Source organism: Vicugna pacos, chromosome 3 (genome assembly GCF_048564905.1).
Source record: "Vicugna pacos chromosome 3, VicPac4, whole genome shotgun sequence".
Classification (NCBI taxonomy): domain Eukaryota; kingdom Metazoa; phylum Chordata; class Mammalia; order Artiodactyla; family Camelidae; genus Vicugna; species Vicugna pacos.
In genome coordinates, this window is record NC_132989.1 from 65,366,061 (window position 1) to 65,386,762 (window position 20,702).

At 33.8% G+C, this 20,702-nt stretch overlaps 1 protein-coding gene across 5 annotated transcripts in view; it reads right to left on the bottom strand.

The window, feature by feature from the left end:
* XRCC4 (X-ray repair cross complementing 4) overlaps positions 1–20,702 on the bottom strand; it is a 314,282-nt gene that overhangs the window by 281,222 nt on the left and 12,358 nt on the right. For all 5 annotated transcript variants that reach the window (XM_072958433.1, XM_072958434.1, XM_006197628.4 and 2 more), the window contains exons 2-3: positions 10,767–10,915; positions 4,553–4,728 (exon numbers count right to left, since the gene is read on the bottom strand). In XM_072958433.1, the coding sequence (XP_072814534.1) occupies positions 4,553–4,728; positions 10,767–10,905 (315 nt within the window). In that variant the 5' untranslated portion in view covers positions 10,906–10,915. The remainder of the gene's footprint in view (positions 1–4,552; positions 4,729–10,766; positions 10,916–20,702) is intronic.

Genomic DNA, 20,702 nt, shown 5'->3' on the forward strand with positions numbered 1-20,702 from the left:
GCTAACTTATTTTAGTTCGTTTTTATATATCTGAGAAATGTAACTTAAATAAATGCAGAGAGGCTGTTTGAACCTAGAATGCATTTTCTACTTTAAGAAAAAAGTATGACATATAGTAAGCTACAAACTAACCTATACCTTATTATATGTTGTAACATATAGTTTAGTTTTTTAAACTAAAATATGACTTAAACGATTATTTATAATGAAAATACTAGAGGAAGATCCCTGTAACAATAAAACGGAAACTTTTGACTGAAAGACATTTCAATCTCTCCTAAACGTAAACATGCAGAGATTGCCCACTGTCCCTCAATATCCACTTTCCCCTTTTTACACAGTAATAAAAATTTCTGGACATAAGACACAGCTGAAAAATCGTATTTCACAGATTCCCTTGCAGCTAGGTGAAGCCCTGTGACTTATTCTGGACAATGGGATTCGAGCAAAAGTAAAGCATTTTTACACAAGGCCATAATATTACATAAAGGCCATCTAAGTGCGATGGCCTTAAAGAAAATGCGTATGTTCTTTATTTTCTCTTTAACTCAGTCCTGTTGCTTGAAAGGTGAACCTAACAGTGATCATGAGGTAAAAACTCATTGTTAAAAGTGGCAAAACAACATGATTAAAAACAGAAACAGACTCACAGACATAGAAAACTAACTTACAGTTATCATGGGGAAAGGGATGGGAAGGGATAAATTGGGAGTGCGAGATTTGCAGATACTAACTACTATATATAAAATAGATAAATGACAAGTTCATACTGTATAGCACAGGCAACTATCTATTCACTATCTTGCAGTAACTTATGGTGAAAAAGAATATGAAAACGAATGTATGTACATTCATGTATGACTGAAGCATTATGCTGTACATCAGAAATTGACACAACATTGTAAATTGACTATATACTTTAAAAATATGTATATACACAAAAAAGAAAATAAAGAGAAAAAGAAGCAGCCCTAGGCCTCCATATCATAAAGCCATCGTATTAACCCAGGCCTGCCTATTTGGATCTTTACATTACAGAAAAGCAAACCTCCAGGCTACTTAAATCATCACATTTTCAGTCTAGACTGTATCTGAACCCAATATCTGATGGTGAGGGTAGGGAAAAGGAAAGAAAAGAAAATGCAAATATATTTTATTATAATTCTAAGAGATCTAAAGCCAATTCGAATGTGTTATGTTTATGTGTGTGTTTATCATGTTTAATTTTGCTTCAAACCTCATGGCTTTCCTTCATTAGGAGTATTTTTAGAAATATAAAACTACAGTATATTAGATGACCTGGAATGAATCCAAGAAATCAATTCAAAATTTTATAGATGAGAAAACAGAGGTATGAGCAAGCTAAATGATGACCCCAAAGTTACTCTTACCAAAAATAATTAGGTCTTTTTTATGTGGCTCATGAATGAAAATGTTTTCTGAACAGAGCCAATTACAAAAGCAAAAGAGGAAGAGGAATTAGTTTAATTTTTTTTTTAATTTTTAATTAAGCTGTATTGTTTGCATGACAAAGTGTGTACTGCAGAATCCCTATGAATTGTGAAAGGCAGAGGGAAAACAGTGACACAAAGTATGTGAATAATCTGCTGAGTGGGCGACAGTATTTATAGTAAAGAGATAATGAGTTCTAAATGCTTGCACTAGAGTATATCTTCATTCAGAACAGTCTACTGCCAACTGAAGAGTTCTAATGATGGGGCAGGAAGGGTCTCAGCAGTCTACACCTTACAGATAAAAAAGAGCACCTAGCTGGCCATTCAAGATTTATTCCAATAAGAATTAAGCTAAAATAAAAAACTTCTATGTTATCTGCAAGGAATAGCCAATGAGAGCATAAATGAAATTTTAGGTATTATGAGCTCAAAAGCAATCTCATGAAAATTATGGACCGATTCCCTCCAAACAATATATATAAATATCAATATACACACTATATATATATATATTAAATATTTCATTGCTTTGGAAAATGACAATTCTTTCACTCTAATAAAACACAAGATACTACTTCCAAAAAATCAGGTCTTTTTGGATATAAAAATTAGTAGTTACCCCCTTTTAAAAAACAGAAAAAAAAGAAAATTTGATACAAATGTAAATTTCAAATAAGCCTTGTATGACTTAAATACTCTAAACGTTCAAATTATGGAGTGATCTCCAATGCAGCATTAGACTTATAAAACTTCTTGAAGCGGCAGCCAACAACTGCCCCAAAACCCTAACTCTCAGTGGTATCAAACTCACAGCAGACTGTACTTAGAACTCATGGAATATACTTTACCATGGGAGAGTAAGCTTGTGTCAACAAACAACCGAATTCACTACAACTTTTTGAGTTGAATCTACATTCATTCTTTTCTTTTCTTCTAAGTGTTAGGAGGTCATTACTGGCAACAATCAGATGTGTGTGTCATCAAGGAAAGGATTACAAACTCCTTTTAAATTTTTAGGTCATCCAAAGCAAAATTAGCCTTAAAAACTATTCTGCCATGTTTCCAATTGTCTGCATATTTTTGCCAGCAGATGAATTTACAAGATACTGTCACTCTGAAATTCAACTTGCAGAAACACATCCTGAAGCACTCACCAGAAGATTCCCACGGAAGTTTGGCCAAATGAACTTGTGATTTTCATCTGCATCCATAAGGCTGACTCAAAGCACCTCAAACTGAAAGTTTTACCACATCCAAATATCCAAAAATATCTATCAAGTAAGTCAAGTCACGAACTCCTCCTCATCAAACTGTTCTGGGAGTAGCCTTTCTTTTTCTCGTAAGCAAATGAAAAAATGAATAAATAATGAGGCATCTATCTAAACTGCATTGTAGTGTTTTAGGGCATATCTGTTTGGAAACCAACACTTCTGCATTGCTGGGAATCTCTTATTCTGTTTCCATTTCTTGAGAAAACCTGTTGAAAGGTGGTTCAAGGCTTTGGCTCTGATAAAGTTGATTAACTTCAAGGTAGTAAACAAGGTATCTTTTCAGGATTATTATCAGTTTTTGAGACTGATAAATGCCAAGTCGATTGTAAAAGCCTTAAGTCATGAGGAATTGAAGTTCTTTCTTCACAAAAGCAACAAGATCAGATGTATCTCCAAGCATGGCAAGTACTCCATCCATGCCTGATGTACCTAACCCTCCTTTCCACCATGCCAAAGATATCAAAAGCCTTTCAAGTTCCCAGAAGATACCTCTGAAACTTGGGATCTGTTACACACCAGGGTACACAAAATAGATGAAAACCAGAAACTGGCTGCATGAAATAATGTTAGTTATTATAAACAAATAAATGCTTGTTGAGTGGGAAATAGCATTATTCCCAATTTGACAATAATCTGCTTCAAAATATCAGAAGAGTCAACAGTTCTGTAGTATACATTTGATTGTACTTAAGTCATAGGAAAGAACATTTTGTGATAAATAACAGAATTTCAGTAGTCAGCTCAAACCTTACTTACCCTATTTTAAATTTTCATCTTAAGGACCTCAGCATATTAAAACTCATGTAAACAGACAGCTTAGTAGAATAAGTATGTATCTTTTAAACAGATATAATTACTGAATCCAGGCTCTTTCTATTATTCTCTATAGGATAAATGAAAGCAATGATTCCATCTGTTCCTTCAAATGTTTCTCTAATTGGTGAGATCCTTTTAATCATTGTGAATTAAAGAATTTTCTTAAAAAATAATTTTTAAAATTCAGTTCAGCTCCAGCACAAACTGTCTATAACAGTCTCTAAACTTAATGTAGTGAAAATCTCCCTCCTTTTCTTGTATTATAGATCTAATATCTGACTGACAAACCACTGATAAAAAGCAAGTAATTCAACCTCTAAATATACCATAAACTTGAATAAAATATACAAACACTAAGTACTATACTTTTGATAAATAAATCATCTGCCGTGATTTAAATTGGTGCAAAAAAATGTAGAAACTGAGCAGGACAAGTAGCAGATATTCTTGTCTTTATAGTATGCAAGTTTTGGAAAGCTTGGGTTGAAAGTTATTTCTTTTTATTTTAATAATTCTAAGTTTGATAACATAAATAAAATACCTTAATTTCTAGTCATACATCTGACTACACTTAACTATATCATTTTATAATTTCAAATACATTCTATTAAGGAAGAAAATAAGTCATAATTATTAAATATTCAGAGGAAAATATATTATTTTCTTTATTAAAATGAGTATTTCCCCCAAACTTATTTCAATAAATCTTGCCTCATGGTATAAAACTTCTGACCCCACTTTTCAGAATTGCTCATTCATGTGATTATCTCAATATTTAGTTTTAAAGCATTAAAAACAAAATACATTTTCTAATAATTATGTTCCATAATTCATTAATATAAAGCACATATAATGACTATCACTTTGAAGGATTTTCCAACTTAGAAACCAAGTACTTTCCAACTTTTATTTCTGATGTATTCTGGGAATAATATGCTAGTGACTTAAATAATTTCTCAGTATGTGTTCTGACATCTTACCACTTACAACATTATGGAAAGTTTTACTTACTGAAACATCTTTCAGGTTTTTATCAAAGGAGAAATGACAGGAATCCTTAGAAAAATTAAACTTGTATGTGTCAGCTGGTCCTGCTCCTGACACCAATGCTTTTCTCAGTTCATCAACATATTTCTCTTTTTCCATCGCCATGTCATCTGCTTCTTGGGAAATCTTTGATTCACGAACTAAGAGAAACATTAATAAAAAGTTTTATTAACTTGAAAACAAATTTCTAAACATAAGAATAAAGTTGTTTACTTGTTGCTACTAATTTATTACTTATGTAACAGAAATGTAAACAAAAAGTCAAATGAATCCCCACATATTTTTAAGTCAAATTATACCCCTTAACTGATCGAGCAATTTTTGAGAAATACAGTAATTTAGTCTCAAATCTCATCTGAAAAGCATTAGACTCCTTGCATTCTTTCTCTGTCCTCAGACGAAAGAAACAACCAGCTTGTGTACCTGCTCCAAGGCCATACCAGAGAAATTATTTCCTATGAAGATTAATAAGCTCCGTATTTTACATCTTTCTTCCTTGTCTCAATTATTAAAGAGATTAAATACTCTATCATCTATTTCTCACTCACATGGGCAGAGTCAAATTTAAAGTCAAGATGGAGTTCATTCTTTTCATCCCATTAGGCGCCAACAATAAAAAAGGTGGATGAAGGGAGTTGATGAGGAAGGAAAGGGAAGGGATTAATATTTACTGAGTGTCTCCTCTCTGATAAGCATTTTATTACATATCTGGCTTCTAATTCTCTCAATACTTAAAGCTGATGTTTCACTCATCCACAGAGATTTTTACTTCAATAATTATATTTTCAATCTTAATATTCTCTTTGCTTCTTTTTCACAATATCCTGTCCTTGCCACACCCTTCTTTCAAATATCTGAAGGATTTAAATATATTTAAGATCTCATTCAGATGATCTATGATGCATAGATCTCGCTCTATGCATGGTTCCTGGGGTATTAATTCCACTTTTCCTAGCTGCTGACATATTCTCATTCTGCTTTTTTTTGTTTCATGCTTTGTGATACTTGAACATAGCTCTCCTCCAGCCAGCGCATCGAGCGCTCTGGGCACCAGAGGTAGCCTTAAACGAAAGTTGCTGGTTTGCCTTTCTCGGAGTCCCTACAGGTCTCACCAGTTCTGTACCAGCTGTGAAAGTCAATTTCTTAACTTGCTTTTTACACTTGAGGCAAGAAGTTAAATTTAAACTCCCTACCCTGCAACCCCTACATAATATGGACAGGATTCTGATTCTTTTTAGGACTTTTATTTACTCACAGTCCTTAGTGACTACTTTGAGTCTACGCTGTATCTCCAGCCAGAGTAGTTTGTGTGTGTGTGTGTGTGTGTGTGTGTGTGTGTATTTTTTAAGATGATATCATTATCACGGTTACTTCCAGGCTCCTTTCTTTATCTTGAGAGCTCAGTTCCAGTTTCTTAAGAGGCCTGCAGTCTCCACTCCACTCAGGTACTGTTATAACCAGTCATTTAGATGTATATGTAGTTCATATATCCCATGTAGTTCTTTAACTCCCATTAACTGTTTTGGTTTTCAGATACCTCTTCATGCATAGCAGCTGGGGACTTCTCTTTCTTACATTCAAAGGCTGCAATGTGTCTGTTTGCTTTTGAAATTACAAGATTTAATTTAACGTTTGCTAAGAATGCATGTGTGGCTGGGTGATTTCCTGTGTCAACTCAGGCTACCACAATGACCAAAGACCCATATGGTTCTACACTTTCACATTTAAAGGTTACTTTTATCTATTTTATTCCTTATAACACTGAAAGATAGTTTCATTTTACAAATGATTAAATTGAAATTAAAAAAACAAATAATAAAATTGAGGCTCAGAGAAACTAAGTAAGGGTCTAGGGTCATGGAGTCAGTAAGTGGTAAAACTGGGATTCATACTTATATCTCAGCGGTTTTTCTGTTTTGAGGTGAAGCATTAGGTAAATTATTTCCTTCCATAATATCAAAAAAATTAGTATAAAATATTATAGAAAACAATGAAATCTTGATTAAAGAATTCCTAAAAATATAACAGCTTTTCATAACTTTGGTCCATGTGCTATCAAGTGTCTGGAAGCCCCATGAAAAACAGGCAACTAGGAAGAATCTGGGAATGTATCCATATTTTTTTCATGATCAATTTTTAATAAGTTCTGACATTGGAATATGAGTCTCAACACAGCCTTTGAGAAAAGGTAAGAATAAAAATATTCTTCTGTGATTTTACAGCTTCTAAAATTCTGCCACATATTTTTCTCTGCCTGAAGCATATGCATATTTAAGATTATCACCACTATAAAATCTACTGACCTTTCAAAAACCCTATTAGCTCTCCTGAAAAAAACATAAAAATAAGAAGGCAAATGTTTCCTATCTGAGGAATAATTTCATATTTTGTGTTTGGAGAGTTTTTGTACCTAGAGAGAGAAATTATTTCACAGAGAAATAGGAAATAATCTATAGAATCTATCTTTAATGTAACTATAGAAAAATTCTTAAGAAAATATACACACAAGAAGTATGTCTACTGACAAAACATCTAGTAAGAAGTATTCTAAATTTCATTAAAATGAAAAGAAACCATTCTGAAAATATTGAATAGAAGTTATTGATTCATTTATTCAAAAAATGCTCAATGAACATCTACTATGTGCCAGGCACTATTTAAGGCACCAGGGATACAAGTTAGATACTTGACTCAGGTACTGACATCTTAGATATCCTTTCAGATAGCCTCTTACATATTACCTTAGATATCCTCTTATGTTACTCTGGTCTAAGATTATGTTATAAAATATTTCATTCTTGGAAGGAAAAAAAACTTATGCAAGGAAATCATTTCTATTTATACTTATTCTTAGAAAATGTTTTTTAAAAAGGTATTAACTTAAGAAAAAAAAAATTCCTTGAACATTTCTTGTAACAGTTAAAGTGAAATTCTGACTGCCCATTTAGAACTTCAATCCTAGAAAAACACTTTGGTCACTGGTTTTGAATTCTGTACTGGAAGAAGCACAGCTGTAAGCACTCAATGCTCCAAAAACTTCAGTGCTCAGGGATAAAAGTCACGGAGATAATCAAACTCAGTAAGGACACAGCTGAACCACACAATATGGCATAAAAAGTGAGTAGGCCAACATGACCAAAAAACAAAGAATTGGTCTTAAACAGGTAGGGAGCCAAGAAAGCATCCCTTTAACACTGTTTGTGGGGAGGTGAAGATGTACATGAGGAAAGAAGATTCTTTACTTTGGATCCTATGCTTAATGCATCAAAAGACGGCATATCCTAAGTTGGTGTCAGAGTCAAGAAAGCACACAGACTTAATAAGTCATCACATCATGGACACATATTACTACTTCATTCATTAAAAATCCTTTTTCTACTGAGCTCTGTCACATTATTTCCATATAGGTCACCAAATATATCAATGTTTAGAACAAATATAAGTGGATATATTATTTGATAATATATGCAGTAATAAAATTTAATTTACTCTTCAGTGAACTTTAAACTACTCCAAAGATGGGTGATATAAGCTTCTTAGTGACTGCAATTTTTATGAAAATCACATAATAGTCATCGATCATTAACCTACTTTGTTACTTAACCCTGTGATATAACCCTCTATAATGTTGAAGTGATGATAGACCGCATGATAATTAGACCCCAAAACATTCATTAGATAAAACATTGCTAATGGAAAAGAAATCAGTGAGTTTAGTGTGTGGGAGATTAAAAGGAACCCCACATCCTTTTAATTTCACTCAAATGAAAAGAGAAAAAAAATTATCCAAATTGAAGGTTGCAGCAATCAAAAGTTGTACAAAAAACAGGATGAGGTATAGGAAGGAAATTCATTTTTATGTTTCAATTATTTAATTGTTTCAATGTTCTTAATCATGTTACTGTCTATCTGTAAAGTGCCAAACCAAATTGTAGTTACGTATAAGCCTTAACTAAACATGGAAACAAAATTATTTGGTTTCATATTTTGCCCCTGAAATGTACACAAGAAAACAGAAATGAATAATAAAAGCCATAAAACATTTGTGAGATTTAAAACTTTGATCTCTGAAAATAACCATATCCAGTGCACTGTAAAGATTTTCTATTTGAAAACTTACTCATTACAGCAAGCCAAAATGTTCACAAACCACCAAAGGATACAGAAGTTTGATAACACATTTTTATCACACTAAATTTCATTAGCTGAAAAACAAATGGTAAAACATACTGCATTTATGATCAATGCTGACAATAAGTAAATATGACACTAGAGTTTTCATTAAAAAGTATGCTCACTCTAAAATGAATGGTTCACTTTCCTTTTTTCCCATAACCAGTTTTACATATTTGAGGCATCCTTTCATTCTTTTTTTCCAAAGAATATCCACTGAGCATGTATGTCTTATGTACTGGTCTGGCTTCTTATGAACAGTGGCTGACAAATTGGTGTCCCTTGTTCTCAATGGTTGCAGATTAGTTAAACAATACTCATATTAATAACACTAAGAGCAACTGCTAGCACATTTTGTATGACATAAACAAAATGTTCCATAAATGTAAAGTTTACTTAAATTTCTGGTTAAATTAAGATTTGAGAGTTATTCAGAATAATCTTTTTTTCTTTTCCCAATCCTTAAGGATATACAAAATTCAAATAACATATTATTATTGTTCTTTGCCTTGGTGAATGAGGTTTACTGACTACATTAAAATTTAATCTTTTCCTTTGATAATTAAGGCTCTTAAAAAACCTCAAGGTCATCCATCTGACCGTAACTTCTCATTATACAGAGTAAGCCATTTGCCAACTGGAAATATCTAAGTTACAAATACAGTATTCTTTACATACAACCAATCACTTCACCTAGGACCTGCCTCCTGAGCTGTGCTGTTGGAGCCGCTCTTTTCTCCCAGAAAACTGGCATTAACCTACTGCCATGATCTTCAACACTGTGCATTACTCACCATTCACCCTAAAACAGAGCTACTGTCAGTTGGGCACACCTTTACCAGCAAATACACAGCTAACCTGCCCAATTTTCCTCCACTCCTGCACTGCGACAACCAACCAACAAGTGATTTCTCTTACGTAGAAATTTACAGCTTAAATAGATATAACTAGTACAAACATTATCCTTGAAATTTCTTTATTTTACAATAATACGTATATCAATATTCCTTGCTCTCTGTCATAAAAAACTAGTAAGAAAACCCCAAAACCCTAAAGTAAAAATTCAGTTTGACTATATTGTATAACACAGTTTCTAGTATTCAAGAAAGAAATAAAGCTTCACAATGTATTGTGACTTTAAAAAGTGATATAATAATTACAGGAACAAATTTTAGGGAAATATTTCAAAAATTGATAAAAGATATAAATACATGTAAATTAACATGACAAAATTATGTTACCTAAAACATCATTTACAACATAACTCTAGAAATGACTGCTGTTTAACTGTAGAAATAGCTTTAAAAATCTTTGAATAAAATACTTTAGACGTGTATTAAAACTTTGCTATATGAGTAAAACATAACTGCAGATATTTTGACTTTACACCTGCAATGTTCCATAAATGATCAGGGCCATTAGCCTTTTTAAAAGATTATTGCCAAAGATTAAAAGAAATCAAAAGTCTATTTCATAAAAATAATGGCCAAAATCCCACATACGGATTTGAACCTTGGTTTTCAAAGTTTTAGGCTTTGAGTTCAGTTTTGTTTTGTTACAAATGTAGTACATGTTCATTGGAAAATAATTCAAACAATATAAGTATATGAAACAAAAAAGAAAACCATCACCACCCCATCCTCCCAAGTGTTGGCCCAGTCAACCCACCTTCCTATGCTCCCAATATTTCCCTGGGGTCCTGAGAAAAGATAACATTTAAAAAGTACTATTTATGTTTTGTACAAAGAGACCATTTTAAAACCTCTGACCAACTCCGTTACTAAGACCCAAATGGTTATTTCTCTTTCTTTCTATTAATATTACTTACAGAAAACAGCATCAATATTACAAATCAGTGTGTAAATTAGGCAATAACAAGTAAAAGTAATTATGTTCGTTTTAATCAATATCTATTAAAGAAACACTATAATTTAAAGTATCACTGAGAACTGAGGAATAGCACATTATTGAAATTTTTTATTAAAAAATTTGCTTTTACTATTACCTGTGCCGATCCATGCTGACTGACCATCAGTAAGTGTAATAACAAAACCCGATCCTAGTGTTTTCTCCCAAGCAACTTGTAGAAAATGAACTACATCAGGTTCAGAAGCAAGGTAGATTCTGCTTACTTTTCTCTCCATTTCTGATCACCTGTCATAAAAGAATAAAATTAATATTTTTGCAAGAAATTGTGACTATCAAATAGTGATGTATTGGTCTCTCAGTTACATTAAGCACAAAGGAAGTAAGTAAAACAGAAAGCTGTTTAACAGCCAACCATCAACTCTGTAAAGCACAGTCCCGTACAATACTGATTCACAATTTTTACCGATAAGAAAAGCAGAGGCTCATAAATGGCAAGTGATTTGCCCAGGTCATGGAACAAAATAGAAATTACTATCTCCAACAATATGAAGATTACATTTTCTCCAGAAGTCAGTAGGCTCTTTCTCTACAACAAAAGAAATGGTCACAAGAACTTGTATGAGTGATCTAGGAATAATCTCGAGACTGGGATGTGATTATAATTGGTGAGAATAAATTTGATCAAGGGTCTTAGTCTCCCATCTGGAAAAAGACTATGTGAAATGAAAAAGGAGAGTAAGCACAAAGATTAGGAAAAGAAAACCTGAGAACCCAAGAACTGGCCGAACCCTGTCATGCCTTCTCTAAGAAAGGGGTTCCCAGGACTCACCCTGTCCACTGAGACAAAAGTACCCTGTAATAGAGATGGGTTATAACAAGCTATCATAGCCTGACGCCAGTAAACTTTCTTTGAATTTTTATAACTTTATATTGAAGTATTATATACAGGGAGAAGCATATATATCTAAAATCCAACCTGGTAAGTTTCACAACTGAACAAATCCATTATCAGTGTCTAGATGAAGAAGCAGAATATTACCACCCCAGAACTCATTCTCACAACACCTCCTTTCTAGTCACTATGTCCCCAAATAACCACTCACCTAACAGAGATGAGAGTTTTCAGTATTTTTGTACTGTTACATAAATATAATCATACTGCACATTTTGTGACTGGCTTCTTTCGTTCAACATTATATTTGAGAAATTCATCTATATTGTTTCTTAGAGTTGTAGATCGTACTTTTCCAGGTTGTGAGGTTCAAACAGTGCTGTCACAAACATGCTAGCAAATATCTAGGCTTTTCTGTTGGTACATGCCTTTGAGTATATACCATGAGTGGAATTTCAGGATCAGAGGAAACACATATGTTCAGTTTTAGTATTATACAGACAAAAGTTTCCCAAAAGGTTTGTACCAATCTACACACTTGGGATATGAGAGTTCTCATCATTCCATGTCCATGCAAACATTTCTCATCTTTTTAATTTTAGCCATTTTGGTGGGTATGTAGTAATACATTGTGGTTTTAATTCACATTTCCCTGATGAGTAATGAGGTTTAGTCCTTCTCATATCTTCACTGGACATTTGTATATCCTGCTTTGTGGAGTTAAATCTTGCCAATGTTTTTATTCAGTTGTATTTTTCTTATTGATGTTCCTATTGTTATGTTATTTTCTTCTTGATTTATTCTTTATATTTTGTATATGAATCCTTTATAGATATACATACTGTGAATATCTCCCTCCATTCTGAAAGTTACCTTTTCACTCTCATAATGGTATCTTTGGATAAAAAGTTCTTAATTTTCATGAAGTTAAAATTTATCAAAATTTCTATGCTATAGTTATATTTTTTATGTCCTGCTTAAGAACTGTTCAGTCACTAAGACATTCTACCATGTTTATCTAACAGCTTTACAATTGTACCTCTCACATTTAGATCTGCAATCCATCTGGAATTGATTTTTGTGCATCCTGTTAGGAAGAAGTCAAAATATATTTTTTTCCACATGGAGATCTCATTGACCCAGTACCATGTATTAAAGATTATCCTTTCCCAACTGCAGCACTGTGTTACCATTGCCATAAATCATGTGACCAAACATGTATACAAGTTCAATTTTTATTTGTTTGACTTTTTGTAGGAATGTGATTTTATATTTTCTACTTGGCTTATCAAGGTTATACTGAATAGTGATTCTGTTACTGTGGTTCAACATATTCATAATATCTCAGAGACCCAACCATTTAAAAATTTGATAAACTTTTCTTCTAAGTTTTAAAATCACTTACGTAAAATACTGAGCAGGACAAGCTCAAGCATAGACTTCTGTGGCTTGCCATTGGAAACAAGCCTCTCTTAGACGTCAGTCACTACTACTAGGCGAGTGTACTGCTGATATCTCCAGTTAAATCACAAAGATATCAGTAAAGTCCTTTGCAAAACCTGCCTACTCTGCCAGTTTAGCAATATTATTTAAAAAAAAAAATTTAGATTTTTTCTTAGTGACCCCACTTTCATTTCTAATGATTATGGATTCTTTTTCTTTTAATTCAAAAACTATTCTTCTGGTAATTCACTCTAGAATCTTGTTCAGATTATCCTCAAACTTACCGGACTGCAGTATGACACATATTCTTTAGTTTAAAGCAAACAACCATATTTTTTTTTCTAATACTGGAATATCCTATGGCCATGTGCACTTCATTAAGAGATGCCTAAGCTATAGAAGCTAACGAACAAAACTAAAAAAGTACCCTAAAAATTACAAATACGCAAAGAAAAAACATTATAAAAAGTCAAAATTAGCAACAAAGCACAAACTTCAAATATGAAAAACTAGAGAGAATTATTCTTTAATCACATAGTATGAATCTCTTACTAGATGATTCTGAAAAAGTTAAAAGAATATTCTTTAATCTTTTATTTGGGGAGGAGGGTACAAAATTACCTCAAATTTTTATGACAAATACAAATAATATACTATGACATTCCAAAGGTAAGTTATTCATTGACAACTGATTAATAAGTTTCAATAGGAGCAAATTTTGAATCAACTTTTAATTTGCTTCCTCAATTTAAAAGTATTATGTTCTCACATATAAAGCATCCTATTTTTCTCAATTAACAAGTGAATGTGAAAATAAAAACAACTCACTCTGTCAGCTCTTTACAAAACAAAGCTAACTTCTCTATCTTCTGGGGGTGAGAGGTATGCTTAATTACAGAATGCTAGAGTTGTACTATCTTATAGTAAAAACTACAAGGAACCAGACAAAAGTCCAAAATGAAAGAAAATGATATCTAAAATTAAGAGTGTAAAATACCTCTAAACTGATAAATCAGCAATAATTCTAACAGCTACCTAAAGATTACTCAGGAAGTTATTCTTCCCAATAAAAAAAAAAAGACAGTTATAAAACAAGCACACCTGTAGCCACATCAATTAAGCACGTTACATTTTTTAAATATACAAATCTGTAGGTTGGACTACATCATAATCACTGAAAAAAGTAGAGTTATTTTTAAATATTTCATTTAGTCAAATTTTTTTCCTACATTGAGGTCTTCTTTGCCTAAATGTACTTAATTCTGAAATGTTTTATCCACCTGTAAATATTTTCTTTTAGATCAGTTAGTGAATACACTTAACATGTAATAAATTACCCACATTTTCTGTAATTCTTAAATTTGAAAATTACTGGAAAGTGTGTGCAACTGTTTTTCTATGCCAATCATTGAAAAAGACACATACTTAGAGGCTTACATAATTCCAGTGGGCCCCAAACCCACAATTCTGGGTGGGAGTAGGGAAATAGAAACTACTGTTGAAGGCGGTTTTTTTGCCTCTTTACAATTTATACACACACACACACACTGAGATACATACACACTTATAGAGATTATTTCTTCTTAAATATGCCTCAGAACCATGACTATTGTTAGCATTAATATAACTGATTATTACTCTAAAATAGCAATTGGTTTCACTACTATTTCTTAGCATGTTTGAAACAAATGACCAATTTCTAATTACAGAAGCAAGTTAACTTAAAATTCAATATGGCAGATGCCCATAAGTAAATCATACTTTCACAATAATATAAAAGATTTTAATCTCAATGTTAAAAAGACATTTAGGGATTGATTAGTTTTAACATCTTTGAATTATTCATGTTTCAAACATTTTCCAATTTTCTGACTAACTCTAGGTACTCATCACAAAATCTAAGTATTTTAAAGATTCTATTATTTTCATTAACTCAGATTTGAAATTTTGGGTGCTACCTATGGGCCATATTTAAGTACTTAACATATTAATAGCCCAAACGTGACAACTCAGTATCCTTTAAGTATTTTATGCCTCAATAGCCTAATAAATGTTTTCTTTATATCAACTGAGTCAATTTCCTGATAGTGTACTATTTGAACCAATTTTGAATGCACTTCATTCTTTTACTTAGTGAGGTCAGTCTCATTAAATACAAATACAAAATACCTAACGCTCAACCATAGAAACAGAAAAAGGATGACTTGGAATTTCTTTTAAGATGCAGTAAGAGCGAATCAAGGATCTCTTTGCTTTCACCAGCACTGTAAATGGGAATAGTCAGTCATGGGTTTTCTGCCCCAAGACTTTACTTGAAGAAAGGGGGTGGAATCATCTTCAGAAGGACTGATTGATTAGGGCCATAAGAAAGCCTGTGTTTTGTTTTTTAAGGGCACTAAAGGTCGGACTAGTATCAGCACCTCTCCCAGCCAAAACCAAGGATCTAAGACAAGCCTGCAGGTGGAAACAGTTGGGTCCCACCCCAATTTGTACATCAGTAGCTTTATTGAGAGCTCAGAACAGTTGAGAATTGAGAAGCTTATCTTTAGTACTTTGTGTCTTTGATACTTGGCTTCTCTCTTAGAAGAGAAGTAAGTTGTTGGCTGGTATGCAATTGATGTGATCTAGACTCTGAACAAATGCCATTCACAGTTGCTTCTGAATAAACAAGACGCTTTTTAAATTAGTTTACAAAGAATTTTGTATGCCCTTTTGGATGCTGATAAGAAGGAGCGCAGAAGCCAACTCTCTTAGGTCAGCTCAAGTTAGTGACAACACTGTATCATTGATAACACAATTTTGAACTTGAGCTTCTTTTATTTTCCTTTATAGTAAGTTATGGCTTCCTTTCAAGCTGCTTGGGCTGCAGGTGTTCAAACTTCAGCAGCAATGCCAAGGAGTTGTACTTAACAGATCAGAAAGGGCTAAATGCATGTTTCTAATGAAGCAATTAACTTAAGTGCCCCCTTGTTGAAGAAAGTAGGCTGACACCTAAAGTGAGTTCCGAATAAAGATTAGCACACAGCACATGTTGTTAATAGTCTGTAATTAGATTCCTGATCACATTATTTTTTATCTTATTTTTTAATGAGGAAAAGAAAAAATATATAAATTGTAAACCAAAAGCATAGTGATAAATTTTTTAAAGTACTATCACATTACAAAAATTAAAGGATAGGACCATATATAATTGCTAGAAAAAAAGGAAAGACATATTTATGTCACAGCCACTGGGCTATTTACTTTTGTTAAAACATTACATAACAATTTCAGAAATTTGAGTATAAAGAAAAGGACTATTTTTTTTTAGTATTTTTTAAAGCATTGCTTATTCGTATTTATCTTAGAATTCTCACACTGAGTATTTTTTAATTAATAACTTATTCCAGTATTTTCATTATTAATAGCATGTTGACTTGCTGGTTGCTGTTATCTACCTGACCAAAGGGTAAATTAAAGTCTTTGAAAAACGACCACAAAATCAATTTACCTTTAAATTTCCAAAGCAATTAAAATCAAAATAACCTCCTATAGAAGAAATGTTTTCCTGGAATTATGTTTTTAAGTTAGAATTTTATAAACTTTAAGGGTAGAGAATTTACAAGATTATTAAATACCTTTCTAATTATGTCAGGATTGTTTCCATTCTGTTAATTTTGAAATGAAAGTAAGGTGACCATCAGTAAAGGCTTGCCTGAAATTTTCCCAGTTTTAACAATGGAAGTCCCATGCCCTAGGAAAGCTCTCAACTACCCCAGACAAACTAGGATGGGTGGTTACCCTAAGTAAGAGTAAAATGTAATACTGTTGGCATAATCTTGTTGAAAAATTTGTAATATACAGCTGATGTTCAAGGAAGACATTAACAATTTGACGCTTCAGGCGAAAAGCATTAGAACTATAAAGTAAGTGTAAAAACTAAGGCATCTTTGCCATGGTCATAGTCGATCTTCAATTATCTTTTATGAGTATGGAATGCCAGCTGCTGGCATTCCAAATATCGTATTACTGCTCATTTCCTCTGCTTATCTTTTACAAACACCATTAATAATCACTAGTTTCAGTGATTCGTTTAAATTCCACTTCCTCTCCTTTCTTTTCTTACCCAATAAGTGAGTATTCAAAAATAATAAAACATTCTGAATAAATTTCCCACATAAAATCTAACACCTAGATCCAAAATGCCATAAAATTGGACCCAAAGTTCCAAGACTTTGACTTTGTCCATATTCATCAAAGGGACATTCTTGATTACAAATAACCATGGCAGAAAGAATAAGTCTGTTTATCACTTTGGAAACTCTAAACTTTCACAAGAACACTTCAGCCCTAAACAGAGTTTCATGTGAAGGTGACACGTAACAGAAATGAAGGGACAAGATAGTACCTGAAATACAGCATTAGCTAAGCAACAGTCTTTTTTCATTAAGAATTTAGTAATTATGATTTCTTACACCTCAAAGTTATTTAATTTCAGAGTAAAGAAGCTCCTATAAAAACATCACCAGTTAAGCTTACATATAGTGTTTCCTACTTGAAAATGTGCTGCTCAAAAGTGAAATATAACTAAAAGCACTTGTATGAAAAAGAAACAAGATTTGTACTGTACTTTTCCTCTACTCACAAACCCACCATTAACTTACAACTATACCCCTTTATCTGCCTATTTTTCTAACGGCAAACAAGGCGATGAATGATAAGACCGGGGTACAAATGAGAATTAACCCTGAAAAAAAAACTACAACATACCCTCAACTGATGACCCTACCTAATTTTGTATGGCTATACAAAACTATTCAGGAACTATATGAAATTGCCAATATTTAACAATTTTTAACCTATAAAATAATGTCAATTTCACATGGTCCAAATAATAGTAAGTTATAAACAGCACATGAGGACTTACATACCTACCTGGATGAATAATTTCATGCTTATTGCCCATGCTCTCACTGATGAGTCTAAGTCATTTGCAACCACATCCCTGAACATACTGTGGACAACTCCAGTGGGAGAAGGTTCCAAGATAAAAAATTCAATTCTGAGTCAACCCTTGCTAAAGCATTCTCAAATTGAACTGAAACACTGTACGTCCTAAAATGTAAACCAGGCCTTGTTCTTTTCAGCGAGGACAGATGCTTTAATGCCTCCAGGGGCTGCATAGGTCAGGGGCAAGCCCAGCACACTCACTGCATGACTAGCGGGGACTGAGGCAGACAAGAAATTCCCAGGGACTGTACAAAGGCGGCAGCCACTACTCAGTGCAGACTGTTAGTGTGGGTAAGTATTGGTCCTGGGTGCTCTGCCATTTTGAATATTCAAAAAGCCTACATGTCTCTAGTTTTACACTGGAGCCACCTGACTTTCAAAGGTGGCTCATATATTTTAAAACCTCTGGGTGTGTACATGGTATAATAAGAAATATATTTGTTCCTTGTCCCCAAGAGAGCGCCCAAACCCTTGGAGTTTCCTGAGTGACAGGAATATCTTTTATTGTTCTCGAGGACCCCCTTTCAGTCATACCAGTGTTTATGCTAATGAGTTTATCCTTAGGGTGGGGGTCGCTAGATAGCCTCAGGATGTGGCTGGTCACCAGAAAGGCCAAAAGATTAAAAGGCTGACACTTTCAGCCTCACCCCAACTCCAACTCCAGAGAGGAATGTGGAGTTAAAGACTGAGCTCTATAAAGACTTTGAAACAAAGAAGCTGGGAGTGCAGGGGTGGAGGAAGAAGTCTTTTGGGTTGATGAACACATCAATGTACTGGGAGAGCGGCATGCCCAGTCAGGGCACTGAGCTCTGCACACTGACCTGCCATACTTGCCCTATGCATCTCTTCCATTTGGTTGCTCCTCAGTTGTATTCTTTGTACTAAAATGGTAAATAAAGCATTTTCCTGAGTTCTGGAAGCCATTCTAGCAAATTATCAAACCTGAGATTGTCATGGGGACTCCCAATTTATAGCAGGTCAGAAGTATGGCTGACCCAGGGCTTGCAACTGGCATCTGAAGTGAGGACAATCTTGTGGGACTGAGCCCCTTAACTTGTGGAAACTGACTATAACACCAGACAGTGATAGAACTGAATTGAATTGTTGGACACCTAGTTGGTATTGGAAAATTGGAAACTGGTTTTTAGTGTTGGAAAACATCCAATATGCCAAACAAAACAGCCTTAGCCCAGCTGTTAAGGCTATTGGTGTATAACCTCCACAATCTGAAACCAATTGTTTTATCCCCAAGCCCTTGGAATAGGGAATCTTTACCTGACAAATCTGACCTTTTCTGTCACTGGGACAAAGAGGCCCAGATTGGCCTCTCACAAATACAGTGACTTTTGAAATATGGCATGTCAAGCATAAATATTTATTTAGATCCTGCCAGACGCCAGGTACTATGCTAAGTGTTAGAAATAGACCTGTGAATGAAATAGACATATTCCCTGACCTCAGAACATTTCTACTCTCAGGAAGAGAGAGTCAAATAAACATGTTACAAAACATTGTGATAAGAGCCATAAAGAGGTAGTAAGAGGAAACCTCTCCCACTCCCAACAAGGGAACCCAGATGAGACACACTCAGACTCCAAGAGTCATGAGAAGTTTTCTGGAGGAAACGGGATCTATGACCTAAACGGTGAGTAGGAATTCTGAATCCACCATTGCCGACTGCCCTTTTGTTTATGCTCTTCCCTTCTAGTCTACATATGAGTATCTATCCATCCTTTCAAGGTCTGGGAGCACTGAAAGCAGCTGTGATCAGCCTTCAAGGATCCCAGATATCAACCATCTTATCCCCCAACTGGAGAAAAAAGAAAGAAGGCCTAACATAGGGAGGATATGAGGATCATCATGTTCCAAGAGATCCGGCCCCATCTTCCTCCTAATGGAAGAGGCCCCGAGCTGAATTATGTCCACTGAGTCACTCAACAGTGAGTTTAGACTAAAGAGCTACTGATTCTTTGAAATTAACTTTGATGGCTTCAGAATTCTAGAATCACTCTACTGACTTCCCATGTTTTGATCTCTACAACATTTGAATAAAGCAAGCAATGAAGTTAACCTAGATTAGAAGTCATTTGTTACTAGGGTATCAGAGTATTGGAGGCTGTGCTCTACAGTGTGGAATGGCAGTGTCTGGCAGCCACTATGTGTAGCAGGCAGCAAAAAAAATAAGGCCACATGGCTAAGAAAGAGCCTCTTTACATTATCATAATAATCAGACAGATTAATCAATCCATCACCCTTTTATGACTATAACATAACATCAATCTTGAAATCCTGAAAAGTTAGATTTCTTCAAAAGATTCTGAAATAGCACTGAATCAGAGATGTCCACGCCTACAAAACATAATGAAGTCATCAACAATATTCAGACTACAGAATTATCAATGATGATTTTCTCATTAGGAGGAAGTTAAAAATATCACATGTTTTAGAAAAATCAAGTAAGTAGTTATTTTTAAGTTAAACACTTTCCCCAAAGAATTAATGAAATATTTAGTAACAAAGTTACCTTGTGGAAAAGAAGTTTAATTTTGTAATGCAGAATTTAAAAATCTGATCTGAATAGCCATCCAAAGTTATTCTCCGAGTCACCCAGTGCACAGAACAAAACCAAAATTTTCCACTAAGTTGCAATAATGAACTGACATAAATTTGAGGGAAACCAGTTATTAAAAGTCCACTCCATAACCAGTCAAACATTCACTGAGGAAGCATTGTGTACAAACTTTGTGC